General features: G+C 37.0%; 1 protein-coding gene across 1 annotated transcript in view; it reads right to left on the minus strand.

The window, feature by feature from the left end:
* Nucleotides 1-23,737, minus strand: part of FRMD4B (FERM domain containing 4B) — a 176,207-nt gene that overhangs the window by 124,357 nt on the left and 28,113 nt on the right. The window contains exons 2-5 of the mRNA XM_070933552.1: nucleotides 22,034-22,099; nucleotides 19,692-19,786; nucleotides 15,652-15,744; nucleotides 6,155-6,239 (exon numbers count right to left, since the gene is read on the minus strand). Coding sequence (XP_070789653.1) covers nucleotides 6,155-6,239; nucleotides 15,652-15,744; nucleotides 19,692-19,786; nucleotides 22,034-22,099 — 339 coding nt within the window. The remainder of the gene's footprint in view (nucleotides 1-6,154; nucleotides 6,240-15,651; nucleotides 15,745-19,691; nucleotides 19,787-22,033; nucleotides 22,100-23,737) is intronic.

A 23,737-nucleotide genomic window follows, 5' to 3' on the forward strand; every position in this document is an offset into this window, starting at 1 on the left:
TAATCCCAGCAATGGGACATTCACTGCAGCAGGGATAAAATTACATTTGGGTTATGTATTGATATGAACCAACCTCATTTATCTTTAAGCTTTTACTTAAGGGCAAGCTTTAATTCTCATGTTCTGAATTAAAATACAAATAAGAATACAATTATGTATCCATTCTCACACTCTTCTTATTCATGCTCTGTGATTTCTCTGCACCCTTTAAAAAACATACACAATATCAAATTGACAGTGACATAACAGCCATTAGGGGAAAATGTATCCCAAATGTTCTGACATGAATGTCTATAATATTTTGAAATAAGTTGAAATATTTGTATTTTTATATCAGTTCTTTACATCTTGCTCTTCCTCACTACTGTCAGTTTGTTCCACAAGCAGAAGAGTCATCAGCTGAACCACATTTGTGTATTTGTGATCTAATGCTTATGTAATCCAGCAGTCAACAGGAAGCAACATAATATTGTTTGACCCACAAAATGAAAAATGCTGTAGACTTGCCTTAAATGCTAGTATAAGCAGGTTAATATCATGATAGAAAATTATAGAACAAATTGATAGGATTTGATCTCCAGATGATTTCCATTTCCCGTACTACCTTACAGTCTCAGTTTGAATTTACCTCTAAAGTTCTAATGCAAAAAGGGATTCTTGACATTGCAACCCTAACCCTAACCCAGGGGTCTGCAACCTGAAACACTCAAAGAGCCATTTGGACCCATTTCCCAAGAAAAGAAAACACCAGGAGCCACAAAATCGTTCCCGTGCCTGACTATTCCTTGAGCGGTCACAAAACTAGCATATGTAGTTGAATTAAATGTTCTGTTTTCTTCTGAAACTTTTCTTTTCTTGGATTTATCTATGGTTGGCCTACCAGGGGTTGAAAACCTCAATAAATTGCGTGCTGGCGGGTGTCACACATTGGCAGTTGTGACGCTGCAGCAGAGGGGTGAAAGAGCCACATGTGGCTCCAGAGCCGCAGGTTGCTGACCTCTGCCCTAACCCAATCTTATAAGGACTCTCTGTAATGCCAGAGGTCTTCACTTGAATAATATCCAGCACATTCCTTGTTATTCTGACTGTTCATTTGTTTTTACCAGGATATTATGCAGATGGGGCATGCATAACTGTACTAACTTGCCTATCGTCCCTGTCATTGTATTTTTATTCTCTTATTCTTGTTCTCGTTTTTGTTTGACAAATTCCAATAAATAAAATAAAAAATAAATAAATATTTAGATTTTTTGTTGTAGCAATAGCAATAGCATTTAGACTTATATACTGCTTCATAGTGCTTTACAGCCTTCTCTAAACAGTTTACAGAGTCAGAATATTGTCCCCAACAATCTGGGTCCTCGTTTTACAGACCTCAAAAGAATAGAAGGCTGAGTCAACCTTGAGTCCATCAGGATCAAACTGCTGGCAGTCGACAAAATTAGCCTGCAATCACTGCACCACCACGGCTCTTATATCTGAATCAGTGGTGGGTTGCCCCCGGTTCGGACCGGTTCACAAGAACCAGTAGTAAAACCGGCGGGAGGCTCCACTCACTGAACCGGACGTCATCAGAGGTGATCTGCACATGTGCAGAAGTGCGTGCGCGTACTATGCGAACCAGTAGTAAAGATAAGTAGAACCCACCCCTGACCTGAATGTTCCTGTCTAAAAACCTAGTTTTTGCTGTTGAATATGTCTTTCAATTCTGTTGTCAAGTGAAATTACCCCAGGTTACAATCTTTCCTGCCACAATTGTCAACTGAATTAGTGCAGTTGTCAAGTAAGTAACATGATTGGTAAGTGAATTTGGCTTGCCCCATGACTTTGCTTGTCAGATCACATGACCTCAAGTCACTGCAACCATCACATGCCAGTTGCCAAGCATCCAAATTTTGATCATGTGACCACAAGGATGCTATTAAGGTCGTACATATGAAAACCAGTCAGTGCTGTTGTCACTTCAAATGGTCACCAAATGAATGATTATAAGTTGAGGACTACCTGTATTTATAATTCCTAGTATGTAAGCAGTAGCCAACACTCAGAAGTGACAGAAACTCAGTGACTCAAGTGACTCAGTAAGATCTAGCCAGTGACATAAAATTAAACTTTGTGGAACAGACTTAGCAACAGAAATTTTGGGCTTAATTTCGGCATAAGTCGAGGACTACCTGTATCGGGAGACCACAGATTCCTTAACTCTGAAGCACAGGTTTTTATTTCGATCCTCACACACCGTTATGAAAACAAATGCAGCGCTATGCCAAACACTTGTCTAAAATTGTCTAATTTAGGATACTTTTAAAAGGAAAGGGAGTTTTTTTTTTCCTGACAAAATAGGACATTTCAGTTATCATTATAAATCCAATCAGCACTTTTAAGAAGGGCGTAATAAGCAGCTCACAATGTATATTCTGTAAGAACAAAAATAAACTGTGTTCAAACACACTCCATTATCTAGGAATGTAGAAAGCTGAGAGGTACTAAGTCAGATCCCTGATCCTCCTATTTTAGTATTATCAGTACTGATTGATAGTGGCTCTCTAGGGTTCATGACTGGTTGAAGTTGGGAACTCATGAAAATAATGTGCTAGCTAATATAGACATGAGGGTGGAGCTGTGGACAAATGGTACAAGAAGGTGAATATCTCAGCAGAAAAGTAGTCATCCCTTGAAATCAAATTACAGAATATGTTTATATGGTGTTATTCTATTTTTCTGTCTCATGAAATACCCTTCTTGGCTCCATTCTGAAGAACACATATTTATCTCCCATTTGACACTTCAATCAATTATTACTTTACTGAAACAGTTCAACAGTTAATAAATGTTCAGTAACTCATAGAATTATCGATGTAGCCAAGTTTCTGTACCACACCCCGCTATCTAAGCTTCTCCACTCCAGGCTACTACATTTGTGGAAGTTTTATGAGGTTTCTGATTGGGACGGCCATTTCAGTTTAATTCTTTAGCTAAGCTGTACCTGCAAGAATATATTATTGATTACTTTCACTTATTATTAAGCTTAGAAGTAATACAAATTTCTGTTACATAAAAGAAGTGGTAGAATTGAAGTAATCCTCAATACTGAAATTGAGAGGAATGACTGAGATTACTGCAATATAGATATATTTTCTGTTGAATGCGTCATTGTGTCATTTGTATCACCAGTCTAATGCAGATATGTTGGACAATAAATAAATACGGATTCTTGAGTAAACTTCAGCAGTCATGGGAAAAGAAGAGGAGTCCTTTTGGGAAGATGCCATTGATTAAATACAAAATATGTATTTGTGGGGGAGAAGAATAAACAGAAGATTTTCACAATAGAGCAGGATAAACAGTTGAGTCCATCAAATGTTCTATATCGGTACTGGTTATTCCATTCATTTATTTATTTATTTTTTACTATATAAGCCATTAGCACTTAGATACAAACTATGAACTGTTGACATATAACATTTCATTCAGAATAGTGAAAGTAAGCTGAATAAAAATTTCCTTCTATTTAGGTGAAAGGAGAATATGTGTTAAATGTGCTGTGTCATTAAATGTCAAATGAAATGCATTAGGGCAAGGGTGTCAAACTCGCAACATCATGTTGTCGTCACATGACATACCATGACTTTTTTCCCCTTCGCTAAACCGGGGGTGGGCGTGGTCAGCGCATGACGCATCCAGCCCACAGGCCACCAGTTTGACACCCCTGCATTAAGTATAAAGTCCCATCTCCCAATCATATTTTCACACAGGGATTTCACTAATGGGAGCTATTTAGTAAGATTAGCTTGAGATCAATAATATCTTCCATTTAATATATAGAAGTAGAATCAAGTCTGGAAACACCCTTGATGATAATTGGGAATGGAAAAAATAAAATTGCCGCAGTCATAAATTTATATAATTTTAAGGCACACACATACTTAGGTTATTGAGTTCTTTGTGGTTAACCACAAAGGTATCACAGAGCTGCCTTCTCTATAATAGGCAGAAAGGAGTAATCAAAACGATCAGAAGATTTATGTAGGTAATTAATTTATGGAAAATAAGTTGCCCTAATGGCTAGTGGTTCAAAGGATTTTAAAAGAGGATGAACTAAATTAACAGAGGAGTTGATTACAATTCTTACAATAACAGACTTGCTAATTCTATTTGTGGCTTTTCAACAATTTGATCTAACAATTCCCTGATTCGCCAGTCTGAATATAATAAAGGCTCTTGGATGCTCCTAACCTCTAACATTAGAATCTGTTACATTGGCTTTGCTAGACGATCTACAGAGACTTACAGATCAGCAACGTCCTGCTCTTGAAAATCAATCAATGTCTTAGTGGCTAAAATACTACATACATTGGGGAGAAGTGAGTCACGAATGCTAATTCAGTCCTTAGGGAGCAAGGCTAGATTACTTTCAATCTCACTACCTACCAACTCACTCCCTGCCTCTGTGTTTGAATGACATGGGAATGAGCAAAAAGAAGTTTCGTGTTATAGTGCAAATACTTTTTAAAAATACATTTACTGCGTTTTTGGAGTTGCCACCCGCTTTCAAAGGCACCTAGAAAAACTGGGTTTGGGACAGAATGTTTCCCTTGGGCTGACGAGCTGGTTCCACAAGAAACCACAACTGGCATCATTTATTCCGATACCAATTAGTACACACCTAGTTAAGTGTAATACGTTGTTCTCAGTTCAAAGTACATACAAAGCAGTTAAAACTTTCACTGTAGTTCTCTACAATATTTGTAGTATTAAAGATCAGTGTGGTTATAACCTGCTCCTCTCAATCCCAAACTATAAAACAACATAGGAGCAATATAATGTTTATATTCTGAATATACAAGGAGTCCTGGATTTACAACTGTAATGGAGCCTGGCCCATCATGGTCATAAGTTGTGACAGTTGTAAAGTGGGTAGCCCATATGACTGACCTGATTTTAAAAAAAATATTTTTGTGATGGTTGTTAAGCAAATGCAGTAGTTGTAAGGTGAACACCACTGTCATTAAGCCAACGCTACAATTGTTAAGGGAACCCTCTGAAGTGTATTAACTGAAAACCAGAAGCAAATGCCTGTTTGTGGCAAAGAATCATAAACCACAGTAATATGGCCCAGGATGCTGAAATGAGACATGGTAGTGCAGTTAAGAGCTGTGGTGGCGCAGTGGTTAAAATCAGGGATGGTATTCACTTAACTTTGCTACCGGTTTGCAAATGTGAGCGTGCGTGCACTCCGCACATGCACAGAGCCTTCTACGCATGCCACTTGCGCATAGAATCAAAAACAGGATGTGATGACGTCCGGGCGGAGCCTCCCGCAGCCGCCACTACCGGTTCACCTGAACAACATAGAACCGGCTGAATACCACCACTGGTTAGAATGCAGTTTTGTAGGCTAATTGTGCTGACTCCCGACTGCCAACAGTTCGGCAGTCCGTTCGAGTATCATCGGTTCAAGGTTGACTCAGCCTTCCATCCTTCCGAGGTGGGTAAAATGAGGACCCAGATTGTTGGGGGCAATGTACTGACTCTGTGAACCACTTAGAGAGGGCTGTAAAGGACTGTGAAGCGGTATATAAGTCTAAGTGCTATTGCTATTGGTAAATGGCCATAAATGCAGGCCGATTTTTGAGCTCCTGAAAAGTGGTCAGGTGGCAGCCAGGGGAGCGGCCTTCAGAACTTCAGAATCAGAACAGAAATGCCTTCTGGGGAGGGGAGAGGCACTAAACAAGTGGTCATAAGTCAAGGACTTCTTGCATAAAGATGTAAATATTCTTTGCCTACCCTCACAAATAAATACACTGGTTTTCACAAGTCATTTGTACTTGTTCTGGATATGCCCACAACTAATGAAGGAAAATACGTTCACAATTCCTATCCACCCCAAATATTCCTTTACTTAACTTTTCCTCAACCCTATTTCTTCATTATGGATGACACCTGCTCTATTTTGGAGCCTGTTACTCATTCTTTGTATTTGGGAATTGATGTGTGCTTGCACACACATGTGTGTGAGAGAAAGAAAAAAAATACATTTCCTTTGGTTGATGGGGACTTAAATCTAGAAGTGCATCCATATAATTCAGCTACTTGTATGTTTACAGCTATTGAAGTATAATCTGCAGTTGTATGGAAAACTGAGCCAAATTACCTGTTGCACAGAGGACTTTGCATTGAGGAAAAAGAGTTCGACTGTAGTCTTGTCCTTCAGAAACGAAATGCTTTCTATGTAAAATCTAAAAGAGAGGGAAAGAGGGATAGTTTTACTGCCTTGTAATTGTGCAGTTGTATATCAAAGATTAAAAATGTTGTACCGCAAATCAGTTCAATTAGCACTACGCAAAAACATTTGTACAATACGTAAAACAAAGGGGAAGGCTTATCAAACCTGTGTATTGTAAAAATCAGATTCTTGTTTGAGTCAGCAAAGAAATTCACTCCCCAAGAGTATTTTTTCAATGAACCCGTAAAATATCATTGCAATAAAAAGTTACAAGCTGAAAGAATCTATCTATGTTGCACACATTTTTTCAAAGAGAAAGAAATCAAGTTGTCTATAAAATACATTTTCTGATATTGTTGAGTATCTGATTTTTGAAATGTTTAGCTGAGATATAATAGATAAGAACAAATAGAAGAAAGAAGGGACAAGCTACATTTGGAGAGATGCCATACCTATTAGGCTGTTTGGTTCTGGTTGTAAACATTTTGGCAATATATCAGACTGACATCAAGTGTTTTTCCATGGTAACTTAGCAGTAAATTAGCTTATTTAAGACACTGTTCTTATCAAGCTGAAAACCCAGATGTTGAGTTTAGATCTGCTTATCTGGTCTCTTTACTTTCAAACAATAATCACATGGAGATTTGTACCACTGGACCTACAGTGATTTTAGGAGACAGCTAATTTGAAATTGGGGACAGAAAATGGCACTCAAAGGGAGTGCAATTTTGGTAATTCTGCAAATCAAAAAAAGGAACTCTAGGCTATAACATTCAAAATATATATCCAAATTTGTATGTAGCAATTCCCATTCACTGCACTGTTATTACTTGCACCTGCTGAGAAGTCATTTTCAAAAGTGAAAATTATAAATATTTATCCATTCTCTTTCATAGCTGAAGGTGCTGGATTAGAAATGATCTCAACTGAAAATAACATTGGAAAGGCATTGGATGAAACTGATCTTATGGAAGAGTTTTCATCTAAAACGGGGGTATTAAATGCACGGCCTGCGGGCCGGATGCATCACAACCTGGCCACGCCCACACCCATTTTAGCAAAGGGGGAAAGTCACATGATATGTCATGTGACAACACAATGGGACGCCGTGAGTTTGATACCCCTGCTCTAAAAGATCTAAAAAAGTTTCATGTCTGTAAGTATTGCTATGTTATTAAATTGTCAGTTTGTATTCTCTTCAGATAGCAGATGAAGATGTAAAAATACAAGGAAGTCTTAATCATGAGGATAAAAACTGAAGAACGTAATTTATTGCTTTGCTCTTTTCTTTCATTTATGAAATTTGATAACCGTTCTTTCAGGGCTATGCCACAGATTGAGAATTCTTCAAATAAAATCAGATATACCAGGAACAGTGCTGATAGGTTATAAAAAGAGTTGCACAATTGTCCAGGGCCACAAAAACTCTAAGGCCACCAATGGATATAACCAAGTGCTTTCCTAATTATGGTATCACAATTATGAAATATTTTCCTCCAAGACTCCCAAATATTCCACATTTGCAAGACTGTGTCCAGTTTTGGTCACCACAAAACAAAAAAGATGCTGATGCCTAAAAAAGAGTACAGAGAAGAACAACAAAGATGATAAGGAGTCTGGAGGCTAAACCGAACAGCTAAGTCAACTAGACTTGTTTAGCCTAACACAGAGAAGGCTTAGAGCAAGGGTGTCAAACTCAGGGCCCAGAGACTGAATCTGGCCCACGTGGTGCTTAGATCTGGCTCACAGGCCTGCCCTGGAAACAGTGAACGATTGGCCCGTAGTGACTCTACCAGTGAAAACAGAGCTCGGGAGGGCCCTGTGGATCCTCCCTGAGCTCCTTTTTCACTGACAGAGGGCTGCAGGAGGCAGTCGCAGCCGAAAACAGAGTCTCCATGAGTGACACTGAACTGGCCATGCCCACCCCGAGGTCAAACATAACCCTGATGCAGCCCTCAATGAAATCGAGTTTGGTCACCCCTGGTTTAGGAGATGACATGATAGCCATTTTCCAACATTTGAAGGGCTGTGACAGGGAAAAGGGGATTGACTTGTTTTCCAAAGCATCTGAGAGCAGGACAAGAAGGAGGAATGGAGGAAAACTTGTCAGAGGGAGATCCAAGCTGGAAATAAGGAAGAATTTCCTGACAGGGGGAATGATTAATCAATGGAATAGCTTGCCTTCCAGAGTTGTGGATGCTCCATTACTGGAGTAAAGATTAGACAACCATTTATCCACGATGGAATAAGGACTCTTGCCTTGGGCAGGGATTTGGACTAGAAGACCTCCAAGGTCCCTTCTAGCCTTATGATTCTATGGCTCTGAGAGATTAACATCACATCAACATTGATTTCATTTCAGTATGTGAATTCTGGTGTTCTAAGCTTGCTTCTCTTTCTGCAGATGTTTCCTTAACAGGCTAGGTAATGTCATTGGTGGACAGGGATGATGGTGGGTGTAGTATTTTGCTACCTGCATATACTGTATGTAGTAGCGTGTTTTACCAGCATTTGCTGAAGTAATTTTTCTTCCCTGATTGCTTTTTGGGTGGCGTATATCCTCAAGATTTGACAGTAGCTCATTTTCTATCGTATTATTATTTTATTCTCTGTGTGGGAACCTTGGAAATATGGAGTTTGGTGGGAGATATTTTATTTATTTTTTTTTTTTTTTAAATAGTTTTTATTGAATATAAATATTAAAAAAGACATACGTAACATATACACAACGAACATTTATACAACATATACACAAAAAGAATATAATTTCTTCTTAAGCATTTTTTCAGAGTGACGTTCTACAATTCTACTTATAATATATTCCTTCACCTTTCTGTAATCTAATAATATTTTTATTACATATATATGTATCAATCGGTAATATATCCCCTATATTTTTTGTATATTTCTAATTTTTAACAAATTATACCAACTATTCCATATTTTATAATAGTCTGATTCTTCTTTTTCTTGTAGTTCTTTGGTTAACCTATCCATTTCAGCGCATTCTAAAATTTTCCCTATTACTTCTGTTTCACTTGGTATTTTTTCTTGTTTCCAATTTCTTGCGTAGATTATTCTTGCAGCAGTTAATATGTGAATTGTAAGATATTTAATATCCTTAGGGTATGATTTGTTAAATATTCCTAATAAAAATGTTTCTGGTTCTTTTTCAATCTGTGTTTTTGTTATTTGTTCCAACCATTTTTTGATGTTAGACCAAAATTTTTTTGCTGCCGGGCATGTCCACCATAAATGATAGAAAGTCCCTTGTGCCTTTTTGCACTTCCAACAAATTGGGCTATTTTTAGGTTGTATTTTTGCCAATCTGGTTGGAGACATATGCCACCGATAAAACATTTTCAGTTGGTTTTCCTTGTACGCCGTTGCTTTCGTTAACTTTAGGTTTTCCTGCCAAAACTTTTCCCATTTTTCCAAAGGTATTGTGTGTTTGATATTTTGAGCCCACTTAATCATCGTTTCTTTGACTGTCTCTTCTTCCAATTTATAGCGTAGGAGAAATTTATAAATTCTACTAATTAATTTATTTTCTGAATCTAATATAATTTTATCTATTTCTTGTTTTTGATTGTAAATTTCATATGTTTTTATATGCTCTCTATATTTAGATTGTATTTGAGTGTAAGTCCACCAGTCTATTCCTCTGTGTAAATCTGTCTCCAATTGTTGTTTTGTCTTTAGTTTGCCTTGGTAGTCAATTATATCTTTATATCTAATTATTTTTGTCTTATCTGTTAAATTTGGGTGTCTAATTGATTCCGCCGGTGCTAGCCAATTTGGTATCTTCATATAATGTTGTTTTTTAATTTTAAGCCAAATTTGTAATAGTGAGTTCCTTATTGTATGTGTTTTAAAATATGAATGTGTTTTGTATTTCTCATCCCACATAAAGGAGTGCCAGCCAGTTTGAAGTTCGTGTCCCTCAATTGTTAAAGTTCTAGAGTCCTTTAATTCTATCCAATCTTTGACCCACGATAGTACTGCTGCTTGGTAGTATATCTCCCAGTCAGGGAGTGCAGCTCCTCCTCTATCTTTTGTATCCTGAAGCAGTTTAAATTTTATTCGTGGCCTTTTCCCTTGCCAAATAAATTTAGATGTTATTTTATTCAGCTTTTCAAAAAACGGTTTATCTATTTTAATTGGGGTGACCTGAAACAAATATAGAAATTTAGGTAATATAATCATTTTGATAGCCGAAATTCTTCCTAGGAATGAAATGTGTAAATTTTCCCATTTTTCTAAATCTTTCTTTGTTTGTTCTAGTAATTTATCATAATTATTTTCTTTAATTGCTCATGTTCTTGTGGATAAGCAGATTCCTAGATATTTTATTTTTTTTGTTGTTTGAATTTGTATATTATCTATCAAATCTTTTGTTTGGATTTCCGTAAGGTTTTTAACAATTAGCTTCGATTTATTTTTATTAATTTTTAGTCCAGCCACTTCTCCAAATTCTTCTATTTTTTGAAACAAATTAGGTATAGATTCCATAGGATTTTCTGTCAAAAACACTAAGTCATCAGCAAAGGCTTGAACTTTGTATTCTTCTCTATTAATCCTTAAACCTTCAATTCCTTGATCTTCTCTAATTTTTTTCAACAGGGTTTCCAATGATAGAATATATAGTAAGGGGGAAAGTGGACAGCCTTGTCTAACTCCTTTTGTTATATTAAATTTGTCTGTTATATCATCATTCATAATTATCCTTGCTGATTGCTTGGTATAGATTTCTGCTATAATTTTCCCAAATTTTTCCCCAATTTGCATATTTTGTAGTTGTTCAATCATAAATTTCCAATTTTGGTTATCGAAGGCCTTTTGGGCGTCAAGAAAAACCAACACTGCCTGCTTCTCCGGGTGTGATTCATAGTATTCTAAAGCATTAAGTATTATTCTCATGTTGTTCTTTATTTGGCGTCCCGGCAGAAATCCATTTTGGTCTGAGTGTATATATGTATTTAATACTAATTTAATTCTTTCTGCCAAGATTGCTGCAAATATTTTGTAATCGGCATTCAATAATGAAATAGGTCTATAGTTTTGTATTAACTGGAGATCTGTGTCTTCTTTTGGAATGATTGTTATTATGGCTTCTGTCCATGAATTTGGTATCTTGGCTTTCTCCATAGCTTCATTATATAATCGCAACATATTCTCTCCCAATACTTCTTGCATTGTTTTATATATTTCTACCGGTAGCCCGTCAGGACCCGGTGTTTTATTGTTTTTTTGCTTTTTCAGTACTTCATCTAGTTCTAATTTGGTTATTGGCCTATTGAGAGTAATTCTTTGTTCTTCTGTGATTTTTGGCATTCCTGATTTCTCTATGTACTGTTTTATTTTATCTTCCTCTATTTTCCCCTGATTATATAGATTCGCATAAAATTTCTTAATAATATCTTTTTTGGCCTCTTTACTATGTTGAATTTCTCCTTTATCATCTTTCAATTGGTATATCATTCTTTTTTTCTGTTCTTTTTTCAGTGTATAGGCTAGCCATCTGCCCGTTTTATTTGCGTGCTCAAAATAGTTTTGTTTCGCCATTTTTATTTTTTGGGCTAGTTCTATTTGGTTTATCAAATTCAATTTATGCTTAATCATTTCCCATTCTTCTTTTATTGTTTTGTTCTGGGGCTTTTCCTGGAGTTTTTGTTCTATTTGTTTTAGGTCTTTCTCTAATTTATCTAATTGTTTTTTCTTCTCTTTATTCTTTTTCCTCGTATATGCTATTACTAGGCCCCTTATATATGCTTTTAAAGTATCCCATGTGTTTTGTAAAGAGGTTTCCTCTATTTTATTTATCTGAAAGAATATTTTTACTTCCTTTTCTAACATCAAATTAAATTCTTTTTCTTTACATAATCTTTGGTTCATTGTCCATCTCTTACGTCTTCTTTCCCCTTTCCAGTTTATGAATAGTGGATTGTGGTCTGCCCATTGGTTTGTGCCTATCTCAATTTTTTCTACTTCTGTTTTGATACTTGGGGTCATCCATGCCATGTCCAATCTTGACCAGGAGTTATGCGGATGGGAGTAAAAGGTGTATTGGGCCTCTTCTTCATGTGTTTCCCTCCATACGTCTGCCAAGTTTAGTTCTTCAGCCATAGTAAAGAATTCTTTTGGAAGTATTTCTTTTTTCTTTTGTTTTTTTTTCCCAGTTTTATAGTCTTTCTTTGCATTTACTATTGCATTATAATCCCCTATTACACAAATATCATCATATTCTAATTCTGCTAATTTTATATGTAGGTCTTTAAAAAAAACCTGTAGTTTTTGGTTAGGTGCATAAATCCCTACAATTAACATTTTCCTTTTTCCTATTTCTAATTCAACCATCACCACTCTACCTTGCTCATCGGTATAAACTAGTTTAGATTGTATTTTTTCTTTTACGTAAATCACTACTCCTTTTTTCTTTTTTGGGGCCAGAGATAAATATAATTTTCCTAATTTGGGGTTTTCTAGGATTTTTTGATAATCTTTTTGAATGTGTACTTCTTGCAGACATATTACATCTGCTTCTAATTTTCGTAATTTTGTGAAAATTTGATTCCTTTTCTTTGGGGCATTTAAGCCATTAATGTTTACCGAAAAGAGTTTGATCTGTTCATCCATTGCCTATTATATCTGTTTTTTGGTGTTTCTTGTTTCCATCCGTTCTCTAGGTTTTGCACCTTCTCTCTGTTCTCTCTCTTTTTCTTGCCTCTGTCTTATTTCTTTTTCTTCCTTTGTTTCTGTTGGTTCTTCTTCTTGACTTTTACTATCTGTTTCCTCCTTACTTTCCTGTTCTACTTCTAGTCTAAAATGTGTGTTATGAAATTCTCTTGCCTTTTCTAGAGTATCTATTTTATATCTTTTGTCTTCCCACGTAATTAAGATCCCCTCTATTGGCAACCATCTATACATTATCTTGTATTTGATCAGTAGTTGTGTTAAAAACTGATATTGTTGTCGTAGATTTCTTACTCTTCGGGGTATCTGTTTTAAAATTATAATTTCTTTTCCATTATAGATCACCGTTTCTTCTCTAGATTTCTTATAGGCTTCATCTCGGATTGATTTTTTTAAAAATTTAACATGGACTTCTCTCGCCAATCTGTGTCTTCTTATATAATTTGTTTGTACACGATAAGTTTCTTCCAATTGTCCTTTTATTTCTTCTGGCTCTTTTTGTATCATTCCTGCAATAATCTCCACCATCTTTCCTTCTAAGTCCTCATTTTTTTCTTCTGGGACATTTTGAAAACGCAAGAAGTATGAGGCCTTTTCCATTTCGAGCATGGCCAAGGAATCTGACATTTCTTTGTTTAGTTGTAGGGTTTTTTGTTCCATTGCTTCTACTTTTAATTCCACATGATCTATTTTTGTTTCCGTTTTCCTAATTCTCTGTTCATTTTCTGCTATAGAATTTTGAATGCCCCCAATTTTATCTTTCATGGTCTTAATATCTTCCTTAACTTCTCCTAATTCATTTCTGATCTCTGCATGGAACGTTCTCATTTCTTCCTGATTTTCAGCTATTTTTTCTTGTGTTTGAAGCAGTGTTTCCTGGATCTTTTGAAACATATCTTGTATTACATTAGGTGCCATTTCCAGTTTTTCTTTTTCTTTTTCTTTCCCCATCATGCTATCTATTGTTTTTTGTTGTGAGGGGGAAGGGGTCATTACTAACGTACTAGTTGTAGGTTTTTTCCCTGTCTTTGTTATGGTGGATGTTGTAGACATTTTTAATATTCGTGTAAAGCTTTCCAACCTTAACATCAATTATTAAGTTATTCCTTAATATCTCTTTTCCCCTCCAAATACTACTTATACACCACACAACTTATATATAGTTATATTATATTATATTGCCAGTTATCCCAATTAAGCAATTAATTCTTGTTCACAGTATAAATCTATTTACTTATCAATCAGGATTTTAATTTAGTTTTCTTAATTTTCTAATTAGCAATCTTTTCAGTTACCCCCTTTTTCAATCAGTCTATCTCAGAGATATATAAAAATCAGTCTTTCGCTTTAACAATAATTCCTTGTCTAACTACAATTCCACAATACAATTTATAGCTATAAAAATATTGTCAACTTATATATTTCTTTCAAATATTAAACTTTTTAACTAATTAAACATTTCAAAATTAATAATTCACTTAATTTTTATTTTCTTTAGTCCTTATTGTCTTCTTGCTTTACCTCTCTCAGTCTGTTCTTTCACAATCATGAAAAACGCAATCTGTGTCGTCTCAGTCTTTTTTTTTTAATTTCTTCTCCCAGTCATCGGATCTCTGCATTCAATTTTCAAATCTTTTTTTTTTTAAACTTGAGTTCTTATTATCCAAAGTTATTTGTAAATCCAGAGTTCGAAATCCCGACAGATCTTCTGTATCCGTGAAATTCACCACTTAGTCCGGTATTTCAGTCTCTGTATTCGGTTTCCAATGTTTGGGGTTTGAATCAGTTATAATTCCCAAGATCAAACAGCTTGTCTCTATATCCACAAAGTCCACAGGCTGCTCCCTTTGATCAGCTGTAAAGGTCCGCAGTCAGACCGCTTCGAGCGCTATTTCTCCTTTTCTTATATTTGCTTAGTCATTCTATGGGATTCTCTCTTCCGCGCTATAATTATTCCCCCTTTTTTCCTTCTCCTCTTGTATCGCCGCTGTTGTAACTCACTTGTCTTTCTCTGATTCGCTCGCGCGTCCCATTTGCCGTCTCTGTTGTAGGTGATCTATCTGACAGTCACTCGGATTTGCTTCCACTTTTTGCTTCGATCTAGGCGGGCGCCATCCCTCCTGTCCGCCGATAAGGCTGACTTCTTCTCCACCAATTTAAGAGGTTGATCGCTCGACCTCCCTGATGACAGCGCAACACCAGGGGGCTTCGCGAATTCCTCTTTCGTTTCCCAATCCCTCCAAGTTCGGGAATGCCCCTAAAGAGCAATTAATGAGGAAATTTGGGTTTCAGAGACGGAGCCTCCGTTTCCTCACCCATTCGTGATGACGTCACCGCCGGAAGATCGGTGGGAGATATTTTAGAATACCTCCAACCCTCTGAACATGTGCAGTCACAACACATATGGAAGACTAGGAAGTTCCTTCAAAGGTTTTCTTTAAACTGTATGTCAAATGTAAAAACACTAGCATACTGAGTCATCTTCTTAAGGCTTAAATATAAAAATGATCACATGGGATGACATAGAGTACTAGTTTGGAAGTGATAGGGAAATGTGACAAACACATGTTCACGCAAATGTCATCCCGTTAACTTTTTTAAAAAAAATTGTCCTAGTTATTTGTCATTGATAATAACAAAAACCCATTAATTCTTTTTTTAAAAAAAACATTTTGATTACAAGTGGAAATTTCATAGTGCAAATTTATTTTGTATTGCCTAACCATACTTACCTGACTGCAAAAAACAAAGTTGCCGGACCTGGTTTCTTAGGTAAATCATGATCCAGAACTCTGTGATCTAACTGTAGCCAGACATTGTGTCCCCTGAAAAATATCAAAACAGAACAGGAAACATAAGAAACCAATGCTTTTAATTCACACGGTTGAGACTATTTCTGTAGAAATGAAGTTGGCTAACTTGTCTATTTTCCTCATTTCATTTATTTATTTCATTTATTTCCTACTTCATTGTAAGCACAGATAATGTAGCATTTATAAAGTGCAATCTTATCCTTCCTCTTAATTAATGGGCTGAAATACAGCTAGACCTCTACATACAGCCATTTGTTTAGTAACTATTTGAAGTTACAACAGATTGAAAAAGTGACTTATGACCAGTCCTCGCACTTACGACCGTCACAGTATCCTAATGGTCATGCAATCAAAATTCAGATGCTTGGCAACTGGCACGTATTTATGATGATTGCAGCATCCCTGGGTCACGTGATTGCCATTTATGATTTTTTTAAATTTCCCAGCCATCTTCTTATAGGCGAAGTCAAATGGGAGAAGCTGAATTTGCTTAATAACTGCATGATTCACTTAACAACTGTAGTGGTTCACTTAACAACCACAGCAAAATGGTTATAAAATCAGACAGGATTCATTAATAACCGTTTTGCTTACTAATGGAAAATCTGGTTCCAACTATGATTGTAATCAAGGACTACCTGTAAGATTGTGAACAGGGGCCAGAATGATATACAGGACTAGTAATTGCCATGCATGAAATTGGTGTAGCTTTCTCAGAAAGTCTAAAGTGGCAGCCGACTGTCCATTCAAATGCATCAATTCTAAATAGTAGTTCAAAATATGATCAGAGACTCGAGATGTAATAAACTGGTTATTGGTTACTTTATCAAATGTTTAAAAACTGGTTTCCAAATTGTTTGTACTACCTAAAAAAGGAAATTAGGATTTAAGTCAGGGGTGGGTTCTATTTATCTTTACTACGGGTTCATAACGGGAGCGCACACGCGCAGAAGCTTCTGTGCATGCACAGATCACCCACGATGATGTTGTGGCAAGTGGGTGGGGCCTCCCGCCGGTTTTACTACCGGTTCTACAGAACCAGACAGAACCGGGAGCAACCCACCACTGATTTAAGTTCTCGAGCAAAAAGGAATTACCAGCCTTCAAAGTCCTATTATAGCACATTATTAAATCAAAACAAACTGAAAGGCAAAAGCTATGCCTTTTTTACAGCCTCATATACACCAGAGGGCAGTACAATGTCTCAGTGGTTAAAATGTTGGGCTTGTCAGCTGGAAAGCCAGCAGCCCAGTTTCGAGACTCAAGCACCATGCAATGGGGTGAGCACCCATCCTCACCCCAGCTCCTGCCAACCTAACAGTTTAAAAGTGAGTAGATAAATAGGTACCACTTCAGTCAGAGGGTAATAATGCTGCATGACATTATGCTGGCCGCATGGATTGCGGAAATTTCTTCGGACAGCACTGGCTCAATGGCCTTGAAACAGAGATGTAAATAACAACTAGTGGAGTAAAATATGCAGGACTCTTTTATCTTTACCTTTTATACACCAGAAGAATTAGGCATTCTCATTATCACTAACTGGGTATGAAAAAAGTTGGAATCCAATCTATCTGGATATCACCAGGTATGTAATGGTGATTCAATCTTCATTTGTTCTTTTCACACCTACAATTTACAATGGCCTACAATGAATTTATAGATGATTTTTTTTTTTGAGAGGAAAAATAAGCATGAGGGAAAGAAAGCCTTCCCCATTAAAGTGTATTGCTATTACTCATCGGTGCTTTGACTGAACAATATCTGTCTCACTGAGTCACATACTTTGTCTGATAGAAAGAGTTTAAGTGGCATTTTCTGCTACAATAGGGAATTTTTTAAAAATAGGGTTTGACTGCCCTCTGGAGGTTGCAAGTTCATAATCAAAATAACACAAAAAGCAATGTAACATCAATAGATATTAAACTAGAAAGTTGTTAAGACGAAGAGAGATTTCCTCTTATGTTCAGACTTATGTTTTTAGGAACTTTTTCTCAAATAGGAGCAAATGTACCAACACCTACAAACTCTATTGACAGAATTTACCTATAGAAAAGTTGAGAACATCCAGCAACAAGAAATCAATCATTCACATAGCAGAAAATACAGTATATGCAAATAGGCATACAATTTATTTTGCTTACATACAGTATACATGCCTGTATGTATAACAAGTAAAATGGATGTTATCAAAAGCTGACTGGATGATGATGATGATTAACTTTATTCATTAAAAATGAAACTCAATCAACTGAACATTCAAAAATGCATCACAAATACCATTGACTGGTGTTAATGGTTGATACGGGTTGCTGCCAGCATCCTAGGTATCAAATAATAATAATAATAATAATAATAATAATAATAATAATAATTATTATTATTATTATTATTATTATTATTATTATTATTTAATCTTTAGTGAGATTCACAGCCTTTGAGGCTGGTTAATAGCTCAGCAGCTCGAGTCCTAACCAAGGACCTAGGAACTGTTAAGGTATCGTCGGAGGATGTAAGCTGTTCTGAGTAAAGTGGTTTTTTGTAGAGTCAAAATGTTCAAGTCCAGTAAATTTAGAATTTCTAAATAGCGGGGTAGCCCTTTGGGTATTGCCCCAAGGACTCCAATTACAATTGGGACAACACACGATTTCTTTTTCCACAGTTGCTCAACTTCAATTTGCAAATCCCGGTACTTTGTGACTTTTTCTTGCTGCTTATCTTCAATCCAGGTATTGCAATGTCAATGAACCATATTTTTTTCTTTTCAACTATTGTTACGTCAGGTGTGTTGTGGACCAAGTGCCTGTCAGTCTAAATCCTGAAGTCCCACAAGATCTTGAGATGATGATGATGATGATGATGATGATGATGATGATGATGATGATTATTATTTGTCAGTACACAACATATGTACAATGAGATTGGTCGAACTACCTCAGTGCATCCCCCACAACACAATACAACTCACAGTGAAGACACAAAATCCCTAACCCAATAAATCATATTAACAAAACACCCAGTCCTATTGCACCAGTGTAAACATGTTACACATTGCGCCGGCCCTGCAGTCATCATACTACATAGTTATGATGTCAGGAATCTGACAGCCCACAGATAAATACTGTTCTTCAGCCTGTTTGTGCAGCTGGCTATACTTCTATATCTCCTTCCCAATGGTAGGAGGGTAAAGAAGTGATGACCAGGGTGAGAGTCGTCCAGGTCAAATGGACAACCATTTGGCCGGGATGATATAAGATCCTCCTGCCTAGAAGACTTCTGAGGTCTTTTCTAACCCTTTGATTCTATGTTCTGTAGTGCTTCATTGTTTCGTGGCTGCATCTTCCCTGCTCTAAATCTTCCCCCAATCCCTACATATGAGGAGGGAAACATCAACTAGCAATCTCATGTGTGTGAAGAGCACGGAAATTAAGTTGGAGTGGAAAAATAATAATTGGAGGAGAACTATCTAACCAGCCTCTTCTCCCTTCCAATTCTTGAATGTGTTTAGCTTAGCTTTCCCCAATCTGAATGTCCTCCAGATGTATAGACTTCAACTCAAAAATCTTTTAACAGTGGGCCAGCTGGCTAAGCTCTGAGAGTTGTAATCCAAATATCAGGCTGGGAAAAGCTATGTAATCCCTAAGAAATGCTGTTTAGTAGGTGTCTGAAATATATAAAAAATGTTAGCACCATACTGACCTAGACTGACCTGGAAAAAGTTGAGCTGCATAATATAACAATAAAGCTAAATAAAAGGCATAGTAGTTAACACTATGCATACCCAGAAAGCACTATTTTTTGGTACAATCATAAAAGAAGCAAACAGAAGGCAAATTCTATAGTTTGAAAACTTCAGAAAATAACTGAAGGCTATGTTATTATATAAAAATAAATCTGGAAATGCTAGTATATATTATGACTATTCAAGTGATTTAAAAATAACTGCATGATGTACTTACATATCATCTATGAATGTTATCCCAAAATATTCCTTTTCTTTGAGGTTGAAATGTGAAGCCACCAAATCCAATAATTCCCGTGACAAAAGTTTAGGCTATAGGCAAAAAAAATAATAGTATGTTATTCTTGCAATCTCTGTGTTCAAAACAATAATATCAAATTATCCTCCCTCTGCTCTCCCCGCCCCCATCTGTATTAATAAGACTTTTGGAAAAGTTTTCTTTCTTTCCCATATGGCTATTTCTCTTAAGGGTTGTTTTTTTTTTTTTTTTTTTAAATTTGATTTATATGCCGCCCTTCTCCAGAGACTCAGGGCGGCTTACAATGCGCTAAGCAATAGCCTTCCTTCTTTTGTATATTTATACAAAGTCAGCTTATTGCCCCCACAACTGGGTCCTCAATTTACCTACCTTAGAAAGGATGGAAGGCTGAGTCAACCTTGAGCCTTGGTGAGATTCGAACCTGCAGTAATTGCAGGCATCTGGTCTTAATAACCAGCTTAATAACAGGGTGCCTTAGACCATTGTGCTACCAAGGCTCTTCCTTGGTAGCACAGTTTTAGTTTAGGGTAGAAAAGCAACTTTTATTTTCACAGTAATGGGGTTGGAAGAGGCAGCTCTTCCTGGTTTACATGTCTTTACAAGTAATTAAAATTATCTATTTAAAATTATTTCAACAAACTCGACGGCAACATTCAAACCAAATTCTCCTTGTAATAGCCAAAGTAAAACTGACACACAACGCAAGGTAGACCATGCTGATCACCTGTACAATGGTACCTCGATTCTCATTGGTAATTCATTCCAGAAGATGTGCTGAATATTAAAACGGACAGGTACCAAGAAAACCACATGACTTACCACATGATCCCATACTTTGGCTGGAAGAAATAGTCATGAGGCAAGCCAACACCAGCAAATTCTTCCTTGAATGTCAACTACAGGGAGAAAGATGAGTGCCAGGACAAGATTTTCGCTTCAAAACATGTTGAATACCGAATTTGATGAGTTTTGAAGCAGTCGAGTGCTGAGGTATGATGTATAACAGGGGTGGGCAACAGTGGCCACAGTTGCCCACCCTGATGTATAAGATTCTAGAGGCAGGGAGGCCCTTGGTGACCCTCCAATACTCTCAGTTCACAGTATGAATTTTGAAATAATTCTGACATGTTGCTGTCCATCATCAACCAAAGTTGAGTCCTGAGAATGTTGACTGATTCATTGCTGAAGAGCAATCTCCTCTCAGAAATCTCTCCAAATGTTTAGATGAAATCTACTTGCTTGAACCCACTAGCTATAGTCCTTCTTCAAGAACACTAGAGAATAAGTCTTCTCCAACTACTGCTAATGATGATTACAAAAATATCAGTCAGGTTTCATTTTGCCTTCCATAGAGATGACAATGTTCCCTAACTCTTTCAGCTTGTTTTCAACAGGTTAAATTTTTATATTACTGATCTTCATGATTGTCCTTCCTCTAAATACAGGTCATGGTCAACCTGTATTGCAACTATTTGTTTAGCGACCATTTGAAGTTACAATGGCACTGGAAAAAAAATGACATGACCGATTCTCACACTTATGATGGTTGCAGCATCCCCATAGTCATATGATCAAAAATTGGGTGCTTGGCAACTGGCATGTTGCAGCACTACAGGGTCATGTGATTGTGATCTACAATGTTCCCAGCCAGCTTCCAACAAGCAAAATAAATGATGCAGCTGGATTCGCTGAACGATCCTATGATTCGCTTAACAACTGGAATGATTTGCTTAACAACCATGGCAGAAACAACTGTAAAATTGGGTAGCACTCACTTAATAATCATCTTGTTTAGCAACAGAAAGTCTGGACTTAATTGTGGTGGTAAGTCGAGAACTACCGTACACTAATTTGTTGATTTCTTCATAAATATAGTACCCAAAGCACTCCAGAAACAGTCAGTCCTGTTAAATTATTCTCATCCTCTGAACTAGCTACAATGCCTCCCCTTTTTCTACTGAAGCTACTGTCATACTGGGGAGTGAACTGGGGAGCAGGCCTGTTCACCTTTTTTTGAGTGTTTTGAACTTCAAGCAAGCATGAACACAACAGATTTCTGTTATTTATTAAAACATTTTCTGCATGAGCTTGAAAATAGGTTGCTGCATGATGTCGCCAAGCTTGTGCCTGACCTTAAAAAAACTTCTGTTCTGTTTAATTAATCACAGAGAGAGGTGTCACATTGGCCCAAAGTTTAAAACATTTCTTTCAAATAATTTTTGAAGCATGATCATTCGCCCTGCTGAACAAATCAACTGACAAATTGGTGCTACAGAAACAATAAAACTACAATGTCTCACCTGAACTAGTAGCTCTAGCTTCCTATCATCCAGAAGCTGTACTTGGCAGTGTCTCCCTTCGGTCATCTGTAAAACAAATGGAAGAGCATTAACTATAGAACACTAATGGATTCTCACTCCAAAGGTACACCATATAAACCCGTTTTGTATATTTATCTGTTTGTAGATGCCCATTTACCGAGGTAGTCCTCGACTTACAATCACAATTGGGACTGGAAAATCAGGAGATATAGGGCAGTTCAAATGAGTATAAAGATTTGCAAGCTTAAGTTCTCTATAAGAATCTGGCCAATTGACCGTTAAGGGAAATACGCAGGAGTTAACAATAGAAAGGAATTCAAAGTGGGCTGGACTTAGATCTCTTGTGAGCACTCGTGACTTATGACGCGTTTGACCCCTCCCTCGGGTTCAGCCTGGTCATCTCCTACACAGAATTTCCATTGTTAAGCAAGGTGGGTTTTAAATAGGTCGCACCTGATTTTATGACTTTTTTTTGCCATGGTTGTTAAGCAAATCATTGCAGTTCAGTGGTGGGTTGCCCCCGGTTCAGACCGGTTCGCAAGAACTGGTAATAAAACTGGCGGGAGGTCCCGCCCACCGCCCCAGATGTCATCGGCGATCTGAACATGTGCAGAAGCAAGGCGTGTGCACTTGCTTTGTTCACACACGTGCGCGATCCCGTTGTGAACCGGTAGTAAAGATAAGTAGAACCCACCCCTGCTGCAGTTGTTAACCAAATCACACGTTTGTTAAACAAATCTGCTTCCCCCGTTGACTAAAGGATGTTGGGAGCTCACTGGGAAGGTTGCGAATGGTGATCATATGACACCGGGATGCTGCAACCGTCGTAAATACAAGACAATTGCCAGCCACCTGAATTTTGACTGTGGGGATAAGGTATGAGATGGTCATAAGTATGAGATGGTTGTAAGTATGAGGACAAGTTATAAGTCACTTTTTTCAGTGCTGTTGTAACTTTGAGCAATTGCTAAATGAATGGTTGTAAGTCGAGAACTATCTATATACACATATATACCCATATGTATAACATCATAACAGTATCATTGATCTGCTCTTTCCATCATTTCTGATCTAATTCAGTTTTTATCTCATGGTTTTGTTGTCTAGGGTCCAAGTGAAAGTATTTCTCATGTGGTTTGTGGTAGTCTCAGTGGTTCAAGTGGTTTAATTATGAAATATTTGTCTCATCTATAAACTGTACCCCAATGGTTGCAAACAGGTGGATATAAAACCTTCCTTTCTCGCCACCCCAGCCTAATTCATAAACAACACTGGAAATCTCGATTGCCATCCAAAATGTCGTCTTCCAGGTCCTTGTTCAAACTTCCTGATGTTCTTATATACAAAAAAAGCATGCTGAGTTTTAGCTTAGGAGAATGTATGGGCTCAATCTATGTGATTTATAAATTATGATTTCTAGCTTGATGAAATAAGTTATAAAATCAGTGTATTGATAATTTTTATTTACCGCATCTAAAATGGACTAGGACAACTTTCCCCAGTCTGTCAGAGATTCTAAGACTTGATAATACTCCAGAATTGTAACGTCAGGCAAAGGTGTAAGGAAATTCTAGAAGTGTAATCCTGTTGGATCTGGAAGATGTCAGGTGAGTAATGGTAAATTAGATAGAGCAGTGGTACCCAACCTTTTGGGCACCAGAGACCGGTTCTGTAGAAAACAAT

The sequence above is a fragment of the Pituophis catenifer genome, unplaced genomic scaffold (assembly GCF_029215685.1).
Source record: "Pituophis catenifer annectens isolate HBS135680 unplaced genomic scaffold, rPitCat1.0.hap2 SCAF_2, whole genome shotgun sequence".
In the NCBI taxonomy this organism is placed as follows: Eukaryota; Metazoa; Chordata; class Lepidosauria; order Squamata; family Colubridae; genus Pituophis; species Pituophis catenifer.